Source organism: Parasteatoda tepidariorum, chromosome 3, assembly GCF_982258835.1.
Source record: "Parasteatoda tepidariorum strain Cologne lab strain chromosome 3, Ptep-v5.0, whole genome shotgun sequence".
In the NCBI taxonomy this organism is placed as follows: domain Eukaryota; kingdom Metazoa; phylum Arthropoda; class Arachnida; order Araneae; family Theridiidae; genus Parasteatoda; species Parasteatoda tepidariorum.
The window spans coordinates 80,787,413-80,804,816 of NC_141757.1; the positions used below are offsets into that span (position 1 = coordinate 80,787,413).

General features: G+C 26.3%; 1 protein-coding gene across 2 annotated transcripts in view; it reads right to left on the bottom strand.

Annotated features, from left to right (window-relative positions):
• The window catches only part of LOC107450889 (neural-cadherin-like), a 301,833-nt gene that overhangs the window by 235,239 nt on the left and 49,190 nt on the right, over positions 1–17,404 (bottom strand). For both annotated transcript variants that reach the window (XM_016066818.4, NM_001323824.1), the window contains 10 exon segments: positions 16,153–16,369; positions 15,063–15,174; positions 12,390–12,782; positions 10,151–10,389; positions 9,059–9,184; positions 5,380–5,715; positions 4,315–4,505; positions 3,962–4,151; positions 3,670–3,852; positions 2,810–2,993 (listed from right to left, as the gene is read on the bottom strand). In XM_016066818.4, the coding sequence (XP_015922304.1) occupies positions 2,810–2,993; positions 3,670–3,852; positions 3,962–4,151; positions 4,315–4,505; positions 5,380–5,715; positions 9,059–9,184; positions 10,151–10,389; positions 12,390–12,782; positions 15,063–15,174; positions 16,153–16,369 (2,171 nt within the window).

Sequence of the window (17,404 nt, forward strand, 5' to 3'; positions counted from 1 at the left end):
GTGATGAAAGAAGGTACAAATTTTTATTACGATCCTTATTGATCCACTTCAATTTGAAAACAACTTTTGGTTTGGAACCGCATATTTTTAAAAAAGTATTAAGCCCTAAAAAAATCCAAATGACTTAATAAATTTACTTTTTACCATATTAGTATACTATAGTAAGGAAGAAAAGAATACTACGTGTCTAGATTTTTAATTAAGTATATTCTTTTTTAAGTCACATGATAAATACATCCTTATTTCACTAGATTTGAAGTTTGTCCAGATAGCTACTAAACCTAGTGATATCTGTCAAAGGACTTTTTGTTAAAGAAAAAAAAAATTACTTTATAAGATTCCTCATAAATATACTTAAGCAAAATCAGTCTATTAAAAAAATTGGCAAGTAAAATTTTTTCTGAAATCTTAAGCATTAAAAATGCCAATTACAAGAATAAAAACATTTTTATGCCTATCAGTGTATAATATCAAAACTTGTTCTCTACTCCCCTTTTGTTAGTATACTAGTAGACAATAATTACTTATTTAAAAATAGTTTCTTTGTAGGATTATTGATTAAGTACTTAGGTAAATTAGATTTGCTGTGCTTAGGTAAAAAAAAAAGTTTGAAATCGAATTATTTTTACAATTTACTATTTTTTCCCCAATAAAGCAAATTGAATGTCTTTCAATTTACTTTATTGAAAAAAAAATGACCAATGTCTTTCCTAAAATAAATTGAATTGCTTACACTACTCTGGTTTCCAGAAAGAAAGAAAACAAGAAAAAGAAAGAACAGAAATACAATCAGAAAGCCCTCTTTCTTTACCTTAGGAGCTTACATAATATTTGAACAGCATTTAAGGTACATTTAATGTGTATTTGGTTATTTTATTGCACACATTAAAAATTAATTAAGATGAATAAGATAAAATTTATTAAAATGGCCAGGGTTCATTAGATAAATGAATATCAATAAGTAGACAAAGGTTGCGTAGAGTTAAATATTTTATTTAAAAATTTTAACTTTGAAAGCGATAAAACATAAAAAATAAATCTACAGATTTTTTTTATATCATTAAAAATAATTTAATAAAGAGGTGAAAGAAAAAAAAATTTACATTTTTTCCCTATTTCTTAACTATAGCATAGTTAAGAATTATTTAATAAGTTTCTTAGCAAAAATCAGAAATTTCCGTAGAGTGAAGATTTTACATCAATCAATGGAATAGGTATAAAATAGATTTTAATATTCAACTAATGAATGTCATTATAAAGAAAAGAGTAGACTATAACTTAGACTTTAAGTTAGTTGGATTTGAATTTAAAAAAAGACACACTAGGTGCTGATACAATGGCCAAAAACAAATCTTATTGCAAAAGAAAAATCATAAGGGTATTGCAGGCTCATTAAAATCGTGTTTACCTAAAGAAAGCAAACTATCTAAGATGCTAAATTTTATAATTTAATTATTATTGTATCATTTGAATATTAGTGTATCTTTTAAATATTTTTCAATCTAATCAATTCACAAAAGCTCACTTTTCTTGATTTCTTTCATACTTTAAAGTGTTTCTTATTTTATTGATCATTTAACTTTAAAAAGTAAAAACAAGCATTAATTTTATCACTATTTGCTTCTTGATTAAGCTTTTTTTGTTTTAAAAACTAACCACACCAATAGATGGCAGCACCAGAAAAATTAAAATTGTAAAATTAAGTGCAACTTCTTATTTAAAGAATAAAAAAATAAAAGAGTAGATTTAACAAATAATACTCTATAAATAAGTGAATCCTCTAAAATTAAAACTCAAATAAAAATTAAAAATGAGAATATTTGATATAGACAATTGGCAAATAAAAATGTTTGCAAAATAGTTTTTATCTAAAAATATTTTAGTTTTCCAATATTATTAGTTGACTGTTTTACAAAAAGTGATTATGATGGTTTATTTTCTGAATGTAACTGATTCAATTCTCAATTTTTATCAATTGTAAATTTTCAGCATAATTTTAAATTCTACGCAGAACTACTTTTTTAAATACTTCCAGTTAAAAAAATAATTAAAGTAGCAAGAGAAAAGATACATTAATATTGATCAGCACTAAAAAATACTTCTTCATAGTTGTTACCGAATGATAAGGATTTATTTCCATTCCAACTTATATGAGAAATAAAAATCTCTTGGTCCTTATTCAATTAAATTAAAAGATTGTAAAACATTTTACAAATGAAAATTATTCAAAATTTAGATTTAATCTATAATAACAAAACAGTATAACGGTACGAGCCAATTTACAATACATTATTACATTATCTCAACATTACACACAGTTGATCTCTATTGAAGCTTTATCTCATTTTAGAGAAGATATATATATAATAGTCATGAAAATCCATTTTAGTAAGTTCAGTGTTAAAATTTAAAAACATTTCTTGACCTTCTATACTTTCAAAAATTACCCAGTTTTTTAAAAATTATTTGATTAAAAATATGGTTCAGTTCTTACCAGCTAATAGCCACATGTTTGAAAAAAACTGAGCTCTTAATCTGCTCTGTATATTGAAATTATAAAGAATAAGTTCTTAACTATCAATTCACTTTATATGCAGATATTTAAAGCATTGACAATATGTCAAAAACAATACAGCCACCCTCAAAATCCAATATTTATTTTTTTTTTCATTCAAGGAAACCACTTATTTGTTTTTGTCATTATTAATATTTCAGTTACAGTTGTGGTAAGATATTAGATTGCAAAGCCATTTCATTTTTACATGCCACAGAATTTTAAAATAATAATGACAAATTCTTTGAAACGTACCTGAATTTGGTTCACCTTCAGGAACATTGGGTCTAGCAGAGGGGTTTCCATCAACAGCTTTTACAATTACAACATAGGATTGTCTCTCTTCTCTATCAAAAATTTCTTTCGTAAATATCTCCCCAGTTTCTCGATCGATTCTAAATTTTTCCCCATCATCCTTATCTTCAATTGAATAATAAACCTACAAAAAACAAAAGTAAAATACATTTTACAATAAAAATGGAATTAAAAAGATAAATTTTTAATTGCTATTAAATTGCTCATAAGATAACAAAGAATTTTAATGAAATTTGTATTATTTTTAAGCTAAGTTTATAAGAAAAAAAAAAGGTAATAAGATATGGTACACCTTATTGGTGTAAAAAATTAGATATGAAGTTTTTAAACATATTTTTTAGATACTTAGTGCATTAATTCAATTATTTACAATTTACAAAATGAGATATACTGCTAACAGATTCTTTGAAAACTATAGTAAATGCAAAATATTTTTTGGGCAAGCATTTTGAATAGCTAATTTTTTTAATCGAAGGTGTTTAACAAGAGGAGCAAAATATTTAAGCAACTGGGCACGTATAGAAAAATTTTGTATTTAGTTTCAATAGTGTGGAAAATAAACAATTGTACAATGGAATGAATCTATTTGATAATTAGAAATTGAATTATTAGAAAAAACAAATGTTAAGAAAGTATGTATATTTTGTCTCTTCAAGGATAAAAAAAATACATAGATAAAATGAAATGAAAACATTCATGTTTGCTGAAATTGACTTAATCTTTAAATGTAAATTAAGTTTTTTTTTTTTTTTTTTCGAAATAAATAAAAAAAATCTGAAAAGTTGAAGCTTAATACCCACCTTATTATTAGGATATGTACCATCTTTATCTACAGCTCTTATTTGAGTAACTTTAGTTCCAATAGGCATTCCTTCAAGCACTGTCTCCTGCTCTTGCTCAACAAATAATGGAATTTCATCATTTACATCTTGCAAAACTATATAAACTGTAGCTTCACTAGCTAACTGTTGAGCACCATTATTCTGAAAATATTACAACATATACATAAAAACCTGTAATATACTGGAACATGAACTTAATCAACCAAATATTTACTGTCAGCTTTATATTAACAATTGAATTATCACATACCTCAACTCTCACAGTTAAATTATACTGCTGGACTTTTTCATAATCCAATACATAATTCACATAAATTCCTGCCCAAGTGCTGCCGCCTTCACTATATTGAGAAAGATAAAATGTATCTTTTCCATTCGTCTGCTCAGTTCCTCCTTTGATTAAAGTATAAAACACTCTTGGGTTATCGGGAATTCCAGATCTGAAATTTAAAAAGAAAAAATTATGTTTGGTATACTAAATAAATCATTACACAAGTACTTAATGACATTGACACTTAAATGCATGCATCAATTACAAGGTTAGTCAGGTTACATTAAGTTATTCTTAAAATAATTTCTTTAAAAAAAAAATGGATAACTTGCCTAGCTTTTAATGCTGCTACTTTTTGACCAGGCTGGATGTTTTCTTTTAATGAAATAGGTCCATATACAGGTTGATCCCAAACAGGTGGATTATTTTTTCGATCAACAACTTCCAAAATGACATTCACTGAAGCTTTCATTGGTGGGACACCTTTATCGGTTGCTTCTGCTCTCAGAAAGTACTTTTCACGCTATAGACAAAAACTTGATTAGTAAACTTCAATTGAAACATAAAAAAAAGATTTAAAGGAATTTAATATTAAATAAATTAAAATACAAATAGAGGTAATCATCACAAAATTTTAGAACTACTGTTTACTAGTTTTTTTTAAAAAAAACTTTTTTTGATGAAACCGATGAGTTTTTTTATATTGATTTTAAATTGTTCTTTACATTAATTAAATCATTAATCATTTTAATTAATTACATTAATTAAAAGTTTGAGCTTATCTCTTGATAATAATTGCATTACATTTTTCTATAGCATTAATTTAGTCCAAAAGTAAATAAACACAAAAAAAGTATATTGGTAACATAAAGAGACTCGTATTAGAGCTCAATCAGTATCCCTCGATGAGTCAATGTACTTTTCAGGTTTGTAAGAAAATTGGGAAAAAATCTAAATAAGAAATTACATTACCATTTTTTAATTTAATTTCAATGAACCTTGATAAAACATTGAAATTATTACATTAAAATTTCAATATGTAGAAGTACTTATCCAAAGTGTCAAAAGATTTAAGTTTCAAAATTTAATAGTGTATAAAGAAAATTTTCTTTGACTTAAACATGTTTTAAGACTTACATGTTTTTAGACAACACTTCAAATAATTTTTAAAGTATTTGCATATACGGGGTAAAGATTATATATCATTTTGGAACTTAGCCTTTTAAAAATTAAGGCAAACAAATACTTTAATTTCAATAAGAAATATTAAGTTTTTATCGATTGATATTAAAACTGAATTCATAGCTACTACTGAAAGCTTAAATTTTTTTTTCTTAGGCAGTTCTCTCCTGAAAAATGATGTGCAGCCTTAACTTAAAACAAAGAAGTAAGCTTACATCAAGTGACTTCTTCAAACTGATCCATCCTGACTCTGGATTTATACTAAAATAGCCTCTATATTCTGATGAAGTTGGAAATAGACTGTAGACAACAACTCCATTGTTATCAGCATCTTCATCAGATGCTGCAATTCGAAGAACATTGCTTCCAACAGGTGTGTCTTGCTTTATATTTTCATGATATTCTGAGCGGTGAAACAATGGTGGGTTGTCATTCACATCAGTAATTTCCACCTTGAAAGAGCAAACTCCTTCCAATGGAGGGTTTCCCCTGTCAGTGGCCTTTAAGGTGACACTCACAAATCGACCATCCTCTCCTTCTCTATTGAAGACCTAGTAAAGAAGAAAAATGCAATTAGATCTATTCACTAATATGAGAGGGAAGAAATACTAACTACAATAGCTTGGAATTTTTATCCATAAAATAATTGCTTACATTTCATTTCTTTACTATAACAAGGTCTAATTTAACTTACTTTAGTAAATTGACTATTGTTTAGTAAATTGATCAATTGTTTACATTTTAATAGTAAACTACCTATAATTATCTTAGACTATTAATATAAAAAAAAACTATATCCACATTTCCTACATAGAATATGTAATAATATGAATAATTTTCTAATATTTTTGTAATTATAAATGTAATAATATAATATGTATTATTATATGTATAATACATTTGATACTAATCAATTTCTGAATAATAATATTAAACTTCTCTTTTTACTGACCTTATTATATGACAATTTTAATCCAAAAAGTGTATCAGTACAATTTTTAGATTACAAAATGTAAATTGACATTGAGCTAAATAATTTATGAAATGTGATTTCAAAATAGTCAACACTTCATGTAACAACACCAGTGGATGGGGTAAAAAACAGGCATTTTTCCATTAGGTTGCTATATCAGGAGTGTACAAAAATATCATTCATTTTTAATAACTAACAAATGCTAAAAGAATCTAACAAAAATAAGCTACACTTTAAAAAGGCTTAAGAAAAGTTGAATAATTATGCACACATTTCAAATAGCAAGATTTCAAATTTCCTTCAATAACACATATATTATCCCCTTCATTAACATAAAATATATAAGCTCATAGAGCAGCAAAGTCTAAACAAAGTAAAAAAATACGTAAGTGGCACATAAATCACGTAAGGAGACAAACATTTTCCCAATATAGAGAGAGAGAAAATAAAGAAAAAATTTACTATACACTTGAAAAAGAAGTTTACTAAGATTTTGAGAGCATCCTTTTAAACCTAATGAATGCACACTAGTAAGCCAATTTTAGAGCACTGGTGCAATTTTTTTTTCTTTGTGGCAAAAGGGGGGGGGTGTTTACAATAATAAACTTTAACTATCTTTTAGAACAAAGATTCTAACGCATCCTGCAAATCTTCCTCCTTTCAAAATGAATTCAAGATGTTTTAAATTTAAGGTGCAGAAACATCAAAAGAATAGTGGCTTAAATAATTTCTTTGAAACTTTTATTATTAAACTGATGTGTTTCAATGGAAATGTTTTGTTTTGGAAGCGTAAAAATACTAGTTTTCAGCTGCTTTGCTAATTGACTAACTTGGTTTGGATAAGCTTTAATAATAGACGTTCATATAACATTTTAATAAGCATTTAATATTACATTGCGCCCTGGCATAGCAAACACAATAAAAGAGTGGCTTTAATAGGGGATTATACTAAGAAGGGTAGACTTTCAACAATAAGGAATACATTAAACTTTGAAGGTATTAACAATTTCAAAAAATGTACTGCTTAATAACAAAATTTGTTCAAAATTTTCAAAAATTAAAACCAGAATGCTCTTTTCATGATAAGCACAAATGCTTAGCAACTCTTAAGTTTATTGAATACTTTATAATTTCATAAATACTTTACTTACATCGCTACATAACTGAAAGTAAATAGTATAAAAAACCTCAAATTTTAAGAAACTATGAATCCATTTCAAAAGACAAGAATTTTAATAGTTATACATTTACTATGCTCAATCATGCAAGAATCTCTACAAAAATATGCAGTTTATAAAAAATAATTTAGAAAAACATTGTGGGAAACACAATTTTTTAGGAGATTATTAAAAGGTCATTTTCATTGTTAAACATATTATAAATTTAAGCAGAATATTTGAAATCGGAATACATTATTCTTGACAACTAGTACCCAATGAAACTAAAAGCCCAGGTTGAGCACTAGCCACTTTGGAATAAACATTATATACAAACCATCTTCTTGGGTACCACAGCCGAGTTGCCGGCCGAGGCCATCTCAGTCATTTTACCCTAACTAGACCTGTTTTATACTATATTTCACCATCTATTAACTCCTTAGTCCTTTAACTAATTCTCTGTCCAACTATCTTGTTATAGGTCTTCCCCTTTTTCTTTTCTGCTCTGGTGTTTGAAAGGTTATTTTTAACAGGATTTTCAACGCTATGTCGAAATACATGTCCTACCAACCTTGATGATTTTTACTATGTGTGGTTCTTTGCATTTTGATTGTAATTCATGTCGGTAACAAATTCTCCAGGTTCTGTTTTCTTTAACTGCACCAAAAAATTTTCTAATATTTCTTTCTTGAAAGTCATCAATTTCTCTTCGTCTACTTTCTAAATTGCCCAGCAATTACTGCCATATAAAACTATTGATCTCACTAGTGTTTTGGGATAACTGTATTTTTTTTAACAACTTGTGAATTTCGATTTGAACAGGTTTCTTAATCCATGATAACATCTGGTAGCCATGTTGATTCGATTTTTGATTTCAATTATAATGTCATTATTATTGTTTACAATTGTACCTAAATATTTAAATTAAGCAAACAACAATCTACAAACAATCGCTACTAAAACATTTCCTTATTAACAGCCATATTGATACATAAAACACTTGTCTTGATGCAATCAAAAAACCTTTGATTAAGTACGAAGAATGAAAAGAAAGATGCAATGGTAAGATTTCAATAAATACAGCAGTATATATAAAAATATTATTACATACATTTATGCATACATTTGTATATATTATTGCATACATTTGTAAGTATAATGTCAATTTTTTGCTTATGTTGTTAGGTCTTTAGATTGTAAATTGTATGATTAATCCACACTTTTGCATTTAGCATGTTCTGTGTTAACATAAATAGTTGAACATAAATTCCCTTGTGACTCTAGTTATAGTTTAAAATTTGGATCATGCGAAGATTTAATCAGAAGGACAGAATAGAATATATTTAATGTAACTCTAATACGTAATTTTTTTCACAGAACACATCATGGGCAATTTAAAAAACAAAAAAACAAATTTTAAGTCACAGAAATGTAAATTTAGTCTTAAACATAAAAAAATAATAAATTTGACAATTAAGTACATACTTTTTAAAGAATAATATATATATTCAAAAAATGATATAGAAATTTATACAATTATAATAGATTCTATTAAAAGAAATAAAAAAAGATAACAAATTTTTAAAAAAAATTCTAAATTGCTTTAACCTTCATACTTTGATTATATATTTATATGTGTATTGGGTGTAAGACCTTATGTAAACAGCATGTTTGAATTTATTTTTAATAATAATTCATAAATGATAATAAGACTGATAAATCTAAAAAAAAAAAAAAGTACAATTAGAGGAGAGAGAAAAATACCTTATTTGTCCTAACATCTCCAGTAATTTCATCTACAATGAATTTTGTTCCTCTTTGATTTGGTTGCTGTACTACTGAATATCGTACTTGACCATTATATCCCTTATCTTGATCTGTTGCTTCAACCTGTTGGATAACACAAAGCATTCAACGTTAATTAAGAAAAATTAACAATAGCATAGATCAGATGATTAAATAGTCAAAATATGGCAAAAATGACGTTTAAAATATACTGAGTTTTAAATAAAGTAAATAATTATTTCATCTCAACCAGTTAGACATTATCTGCTTGGTCAGATATCTAGCTTAATTGAAAAAGACAATACATTTTATCTGTATATTAAATCATTTTGCATTTATATTTAAAATAAAACAAAGTATATTCCAGAGCAATTGGAAAAAATCGCTCTGGAATATGCTTAGTTCAACCTTAAACTAAGAATTATTTTAAAATAAACAAAATCATACTCAAAACAATTTATTTATATAATACTGATAAATATAACTTTAATTTGAGAGCTAAAAACAAAAAGAAAATTTTTTAAAAAAATGCATTTTTATAACATACTATTATAAATAAATGTAAATAAAAGATTTGGATTTACTGCATTGGAATAAGTTTATAAACTGCTATACTGCATCTACTACACTGAAAATATATGGATGTAATTGTTATCAAAATCATCTTAAATATTATCATTAGGAGGTAAATCAAAATAACACATTTTGCATTATTAAGGAAAAATATTGCTCAATAAATTTTTAGTATTAAAAATAACAACTTCGAACAAAGTTAAAAGTTCCATTTAAAATCAGAAAAATCCATCAAAAAATAAAACAAATCAAATTGTCAAATTTCTTCTAATATATAGCTGCAAAACAATGACAAAAAACTCAAACATCGAAACAAAAATCTTTGCTTACTATTTTGTTTATTTCAATACAAAGCAAAAGAACAAATAGAAATAATTGAGTAGCTATTTATATTCATCAAATTGCTTACATGTTTATTTACAAAACAACAAATTCTTCAAAATTTAGTCAGTAGAAAATAATTTTCATTCTAATGACTGACATAAGTAGAAAACCTACCCTTATGACAAAAGTTCCAGGGTCTGCATTTTCTTCAACTTTGGGATTATAATTATCACAATTTTCAAACACAGGCTTATTATCATTTACATCAGTTATGAAGACAACAACAAGCGCAGTACTTGTGTGAAGTGTCCGCTCGCCATTTTTACAACAAGCTCCATCATCTTTTGCTGTTACATTCAATTCATATTTGTCTTTGTCTAGATGTATCTGACCATTAATTAATCTTATAACACCTACAATTCAAAAGAAAAAGTTAGATAATTTTTAATTACAATAAAAATTAGAACTTCACCATTTTATTTTTTAAACAGACTATGTTTATCTGCAAATGCTGGACTGAAGTTTTTATTGAATCAAATTATAATTAGATGCAAACCAAAAAGTACTTAATATAAGAAGTGAAACAAATTTATCTAATTTCTTAAATTTATTTAATATCTCAAAAAATTAGTTTTAACACTATAAATGAGATAAGAGAGAACCATACAGTGAGGAAAAAATTCAAATATTAATTTCATTTATAGATATGTTTACAAAAAGACATTAAAAGCAAAATAATTTCATGTTGAGAATTCGGCAATAATTTTATTAATAGTACTATGAAGAAAATTGGTTGAATTATTTTAAAACAGTAGTAAATGATTTAAAATAGTTCTTAATATAAAAAAAAACACAAAACAGGAAAGTGACAAAATGTTGATATTATCCTGTAAGAAAGCAGAAAACATAACTGATTCTTAATCTGGATTAATAAGTTACTAACTTAAAATATTCTATACAGCCAACCTAAATAGATTTCTCATTTTTTTCAAAATATTAATTATATATTTTCAGTTTTTCATACAGATTTTCAGTTTTTAAATATGTTAATGCTATAGTTTTACTTTAATTACATAGTTTAATTATTAAAACATTATCTGCACAGATATATTAGTGTAAAATTCCATTGATGAGAATTATCAAGCATTTTTGGGATAAATTGCAGAAATTTAGTAAGTTTAATATTACAGAATATTGTACATTTAAATATTACAGAAATCGTTACATAGAAAAACATAATTAAAGACAATAATTAACATTAAGAAGAACATTAGATAACATAAACAAGAATAAGAACATTAAGAAAATACAATAATTTTCAAGTATCATGCTCAATTTAACTCGCATGCCTGTAAAAGTAACAAAATATTATAAAATTTTTCAAAGAAACCATTTGAAAGAAACTCAGAAAATGCAATGCTCAGTTTGAAACCAACTTAATAACAATACTGATGTTTTTAATTTCTAAGGGTACATATTTTATATTAAAAATAACTACTTTGTTAACAATAAATATATTTTCAAATCAAAACATATGCATGCTAGCAAATACAATTTAATATTTTTATTCATATTATTTTGTAAAAAACAATACTATGGCATGCATAGTAAAGAACACACTGGTTATATAACAAATAAAATTAAATAATAAATAATAAAACTTGATATCTATAGTAATTCTAGTCAAAGCATGCAGTAATAAAAATAGCATGGTAGGCAGTTAATGCCTTTCACATGCATTATTTATAGGAAGAAAGCAAATAAATTTAATGGCATCTGAATATACCTGTCATCCTATATCCAAAGAGCTAAGTAAGAAAATATCCAACTATTAAAAATATTTCGAATGATAAATGGTACACATGAATAAAAACATTTATGTATTTTTTTAATTAATAAAATAGCATTTGATATCTTAAAGTATTCAGTAATTAATTAATAAAATCCCAGACAAATACGTATGAAATTAGAGGAACTCTTACAATAAATAATCTAAGGAAAGCTTGATAATTTTAAGTAGCACTTACATATTAAATATCTGAACTTAATAAATAATATATAAATAAACTTTAAATAAAGACTTGATTTGGTATCGATGTATTATCCTGTCAACCGTTATTGCTAACACCACGCCTAGGTCATTTTGGTATCTTCCAAATTTATTTTTACATTTATTTTTACATAATAAAAAAAAATAGACAACATACATAAATTATTGCATTCAAAAATGAGGAATTATTCATATTTGAACAACTTCCAAATTTATTTTCAGATTTGGCAAAAGTGGTCATAATATATCAGAAACACTTTGTTTTAATTATCTTAAATAAAAGCAATTAAAAGCAGTAAAAGAAATCATACATATAAATAATCTATGACAACAATTTTCAATGATACTAAATAAGTATGCTACCTGTTCTTTCTTCTATTTCAAACATTCCAGCAACAGTATCGCCACCTTGGAAACCGAAGACAACATTATCCCCATCAATGTCACTGGCAACCACGGTAGTCACTAATGTGTTAGGACCAGCATTTTCATCCACACTTGGAGTATAGACATCCTGACTGAACTTTGGAGATTCATCGTTTCGATTTTCTGTATAGACACGAACAGTAGCTGTACCTGTAAGCGGAGGTTCTCCTCTATCGACTGCTCGAACCGCTAACTCGTATGTATTTACAATGTCTGCATCAAGACGTTTATTAGAGTAAATAACTCCCCGAGCATCAATTGTAAAATCACTTTTATCTAAGGAATATTCTATGTCAGCATTTTTTCCAGAATCAGTATCAGTGGCAGAAACTGCAATAAAAAATAAAATTTACTAAATTCAATGTTAAAATATTTGATTTATCTAGTAATATATATTTAATATATACATATTTAATATAGTAATATATACATATTTAAGGCAAAATTAAAAACATTTCGGCTAAAATATTTATCCTTAAGAAATAATAAAAACTGAAAAGCATAATACTTCATTCAAATTAAGCACTTGTACATGTAAAAAAGATAAGAAAGTTGATAAAGATAATTACAGATTTAAATGATCCGTTTTGAAAAAACTGTTACTTGAAATTAATTAATTTAGAACAGAAATTAAAAATTTCATAGTAGTAATTGAATGAAAATTATTTATTAAAATCCTTTAGTATTAAATATTTTTTCAAGTTTTCAAACTAGAATTTTATTTCAAGCAAATTAAAGAAACTTTGAAATTTCAAAAGTTTACACTTGGCAGATAGGGGGAGAAAAACATGATTAGAAAGACTTTGCCAGTTTTTTAATTTTTAGATTCTATTTCAACAATATTCCTCTCAATACTTACAATTGTTTGCAAATTTGCCTTTTAGTTTACAATTGCAAATAAATATTATTTCACAGTCTTTATACTTTTAAACTCTTGATCAGTAGTGGCTATATTCATTCTTCAATACATTTTACTCCTATTTATTGCTTTTATAATTGTAGCAGAAGCAGGCATTTTAGCCGAAGTAGGCATTGAATCAGATATTGAAAACCAATGGGATGTGTGTTGCAGTCCATAAATGCGTCATCGACTTCAGAAAATTTTCAATATCATAACAAAGGCCCAATGTTCCCTTCAGATACAGAGAAGCCTACTTTATTAAACCCCTTTGCAATGCATTTCAGTCCACACTATTTAAAGAAACAAATTCAGAGTTTTTAAGAACATTTATTTCTGCTTTAGAGGCATCGTGCTGATCAATGGAATCAAGAAAAAGAAATGATTACCTAAGCTGTTTAATGAAACGTTTTTTCAAATTATTGAATTATTTCAAGATACAAAGGTTGAAATTTGCTGGAAAAATTCCACTCGCAAGTTATAAAATTTAAGCTCCCAAACCACCCTTCCTGTGGTTTGACCATACCACTACCCTTCTGATTTTGACTCAAGAAGGGAATCTCTTTTTACAGAAAAAAGGACAAGTAAATAAAATAGAATGCATGATCAGCTTCAAACTGTACAATAGAACAAGACTTTTTTTAAAAAATGAGAGAAAAGAAAGGAAGAATGATTACGGAAAAAGTCAGTGTGAGTCTAGCAAAGAAAAAATTATTTTGATCTGCTAGAAAAACATTAAGCAGAATTTTCTTAAAAAGAGTACATAACTTAAAATCCAGAATAATTTAATATTATCGGTATTGGCAATTTTCAGGAACTGGCAGAAAATGGCATCAGAGACAGGATAATGCATGTAACAGACAATGTAAAACTGGGGATCCACTGCATATATATGGGATAAAAATATTGAAATATCTTACAAATAGAAACGTCTTTTAAGCTATATTTAGAAACGCATGATAAATTTGTTAATGAAAGGATTCCCTAGTCAGTGTCTAGGTTTAGCCATTAGCGCTGCAGTGAAGCAAATTCGGACTGTACCATATAGGAATCTGCAAGGTAAAATTGAATGTAATCCAAAAGAAAAAATTTAACCATTTTACTTCATTTTAACAGATGCAGAACTCCAAAGAATTTTTGGGATTTTCTTAATAAGTATATTTCTAAGAATTATTAACCATTACCTACAGAAAATTCTTTTAATTAGAATATTGACTTTTTATGGCTCTTTATGAAAGAGCAATTTTAAGCCTTAAAGTTAATAAGAAAATCTATTTTAAGGTAAGAATTAATACAGAAAGACTCGTTAGAGAGATTTTATATTGTATAAATATCTATACATGTGTGTGCATAGAATATTAGTGGCGGTAGTGTGCCATCTAGATTAAAGCATTGCATCATTCAATGATGATTTGACATTACATCAGCTACATTTAAATAGCGGCACTGCTGTTGAAAGATAAATTGAAACTTTTAGAACTGATCTTACATTTCACTTTTGAATAATATAGATATTAATTTCCTGTTAGCACCCCGAATAGGAGGTCGTATAATGTATTTTAATCTTTATAATTTTAATTATATATGTTAATGATTTGTGAACTTTTATAAGAATCTAGAATTAATCATATACCTCACCCCTTTTACATACATACCTATAATATATATTAAGTATTTTAAAACTAATCACTCCACCTAACGGAGATATATACCTTGCAAAATAGATGTTCCAATAGGCACATCTTCTGGTACTCCATATGCTTGATAATCAGGGACTTCAAAACGTGGTGGATTGTCATTAACATCAGTTACATCAATATTAAGCTGAAAAATTTTAAGATTGTTAGATTAAACTTAAGTTCTTAACTAAGGAGTTGACTGAAAAAATAAATTAATAGAAGAATGATATAATTATAATACATACAAACATAAAAAATTACCTCAAATTTTAAAAAGATTTATTTAATATGGCCAATTTTTAATGGCCATAACAAAGTCAATTTTTTATATTTTCCTTTAAAAACACCTTATTCTGGATTTGCTGATTTTGAAACATACCACTTCATAATAAATAGAACTGTTTTAGACATTTTAATTTCTTCCCTGTAACTACTGTTAAAGATTATAAAAAAAGGCAAGAATGTATAATCATTTTGATGAAAGTATTCGTTTGCCTAGAAGATATAACTAATACTTACAGAATAGTACCGCATATCCTTTGTTTAGGATTTTGACCATTAATTTAAAGGTGCACATCCTGCAGTGCAGGTACCAAATGCAGCCTTTAAACTTACAGGGAGAAAAATGTAGTTAAAAAATTATCTACAAACTTGACTATTTTAATAATTAATGACTTTTAATATCTACATGACTGCAACTGAAATATTTCAAATTGTTCTTGAAAATAATTTCAGTCAACTTGGAAAAAATCTTTTTTGACATTTCTATCTTCTATAAACAAAGCATGTCTGAAATTAATGTAGTTCAAAGATTTGTTTAAATATTAAAATATTTCTTTTGACAACTGAATATGTTGATCTATAGTGTCAGTTGTGACAAACTTAATAAAAATATTCATTAATTTACATAAGTTGTGCATATTTTTGTGTTAACACATAGGTAGATCTTTGAATATTTACTTAATCACACAAACAATATAATATTAAGAGTAAATTATTGCTTCCAAATTTTGAACAAATAAATGCTTCATAGCGTACAAAAATTGATCGATGCATACATATAGATATTTAAGAAGTTGAATTATAAAGGTTTAGCAATTCTTAACTACACAAGAATACATACTTCAACATTTGTCGAAAATCCTCCAGAATCTTCAGTAGCAGTGATTTGCAAAGAAAATTTCTTAGGTTGCCGTAGATCTTCGTAATCTAAATCTTTAGCCAATTTGACAATACCATCAGTGGGCCCAATTATAAAGGTTCCAGCACCTTGACCCTTAGTACGCAAAATATAATGTATTTGTCGATTAGCAAATGACATGGCTTTCACTTGAATGATCCTATAAAATAAATTATTCAACATTAGAAAAATGATAAAATTATTAAAAAAAGATTCTACTTTCTACATTATATAATAGTAAATATACAAAATTAGGTTCGTGAAAACAGTTGCCAGGGGCAAAACTGGTGAAAATATAACATAACAAGTGAAGAATATTTATTAGAGCAAAACTATTCAAATCATACAAATATGGACTGTAATCATTGAGTTAAAAGGTTAGGCAGTATGTCAACAAAGTATTATTAAATTAAATTCAAGTACATTTACAAATAAAATAGCATTTCAACAAATTTGTCCACTTAGCATAAAAAATACCTAACAATTTTAAGTGGAGGAAAAAAAAAATTTATTTGGCAAACATTGTAACCCAGATTAATAACATACATAAGAAATTTTAAACAATATTCTCTTAAGTTTACCAGATGCTTCAATTTTTAAAGCTTCAAAAACTCAAACTTAGGGTTGATATTCAATAAAAAATAAATCTTAAAAATTAATTATCTTAAAAATAACTACATTGTTGATAGGATCTTTAAAAGATACTTCGAAAGTGAATAATAACATCACAACAGAACATATCAAACTCTTTCACCTATAGATCCCAGTCATTGAAATATTCAGATGCTTGCAATTTGGACTCAATTCCAAATTTAATAATCTAACCAGCTATTATTGAAGGGGGATATTATTATGAAAATAAATAATATACAGGTGGTTGATATGATCCACTTCGTTTAAAAAATAATACTGAAAAAACCAAATAGAAGAGGTAATAAAATGAACCATAATTCAAAAGTGAATTATATTAGAACATATCACCTGTAATAATGGAAATAATGAATTAGATTTAACTGGCGTAATTTGAAAATGCCAGGTTCCATTTTTAATAACTGTAGAACGGTGACAAGTAACAAATAAATCATCTACAAGCATCTAAACAAATTTTATATTCAGACTTATAAGCAGCATACATTGAAAACCAAGAGTAGTGTAAGAAAGATGTTAAGATGAACATTGAAAGATGTTAACATTA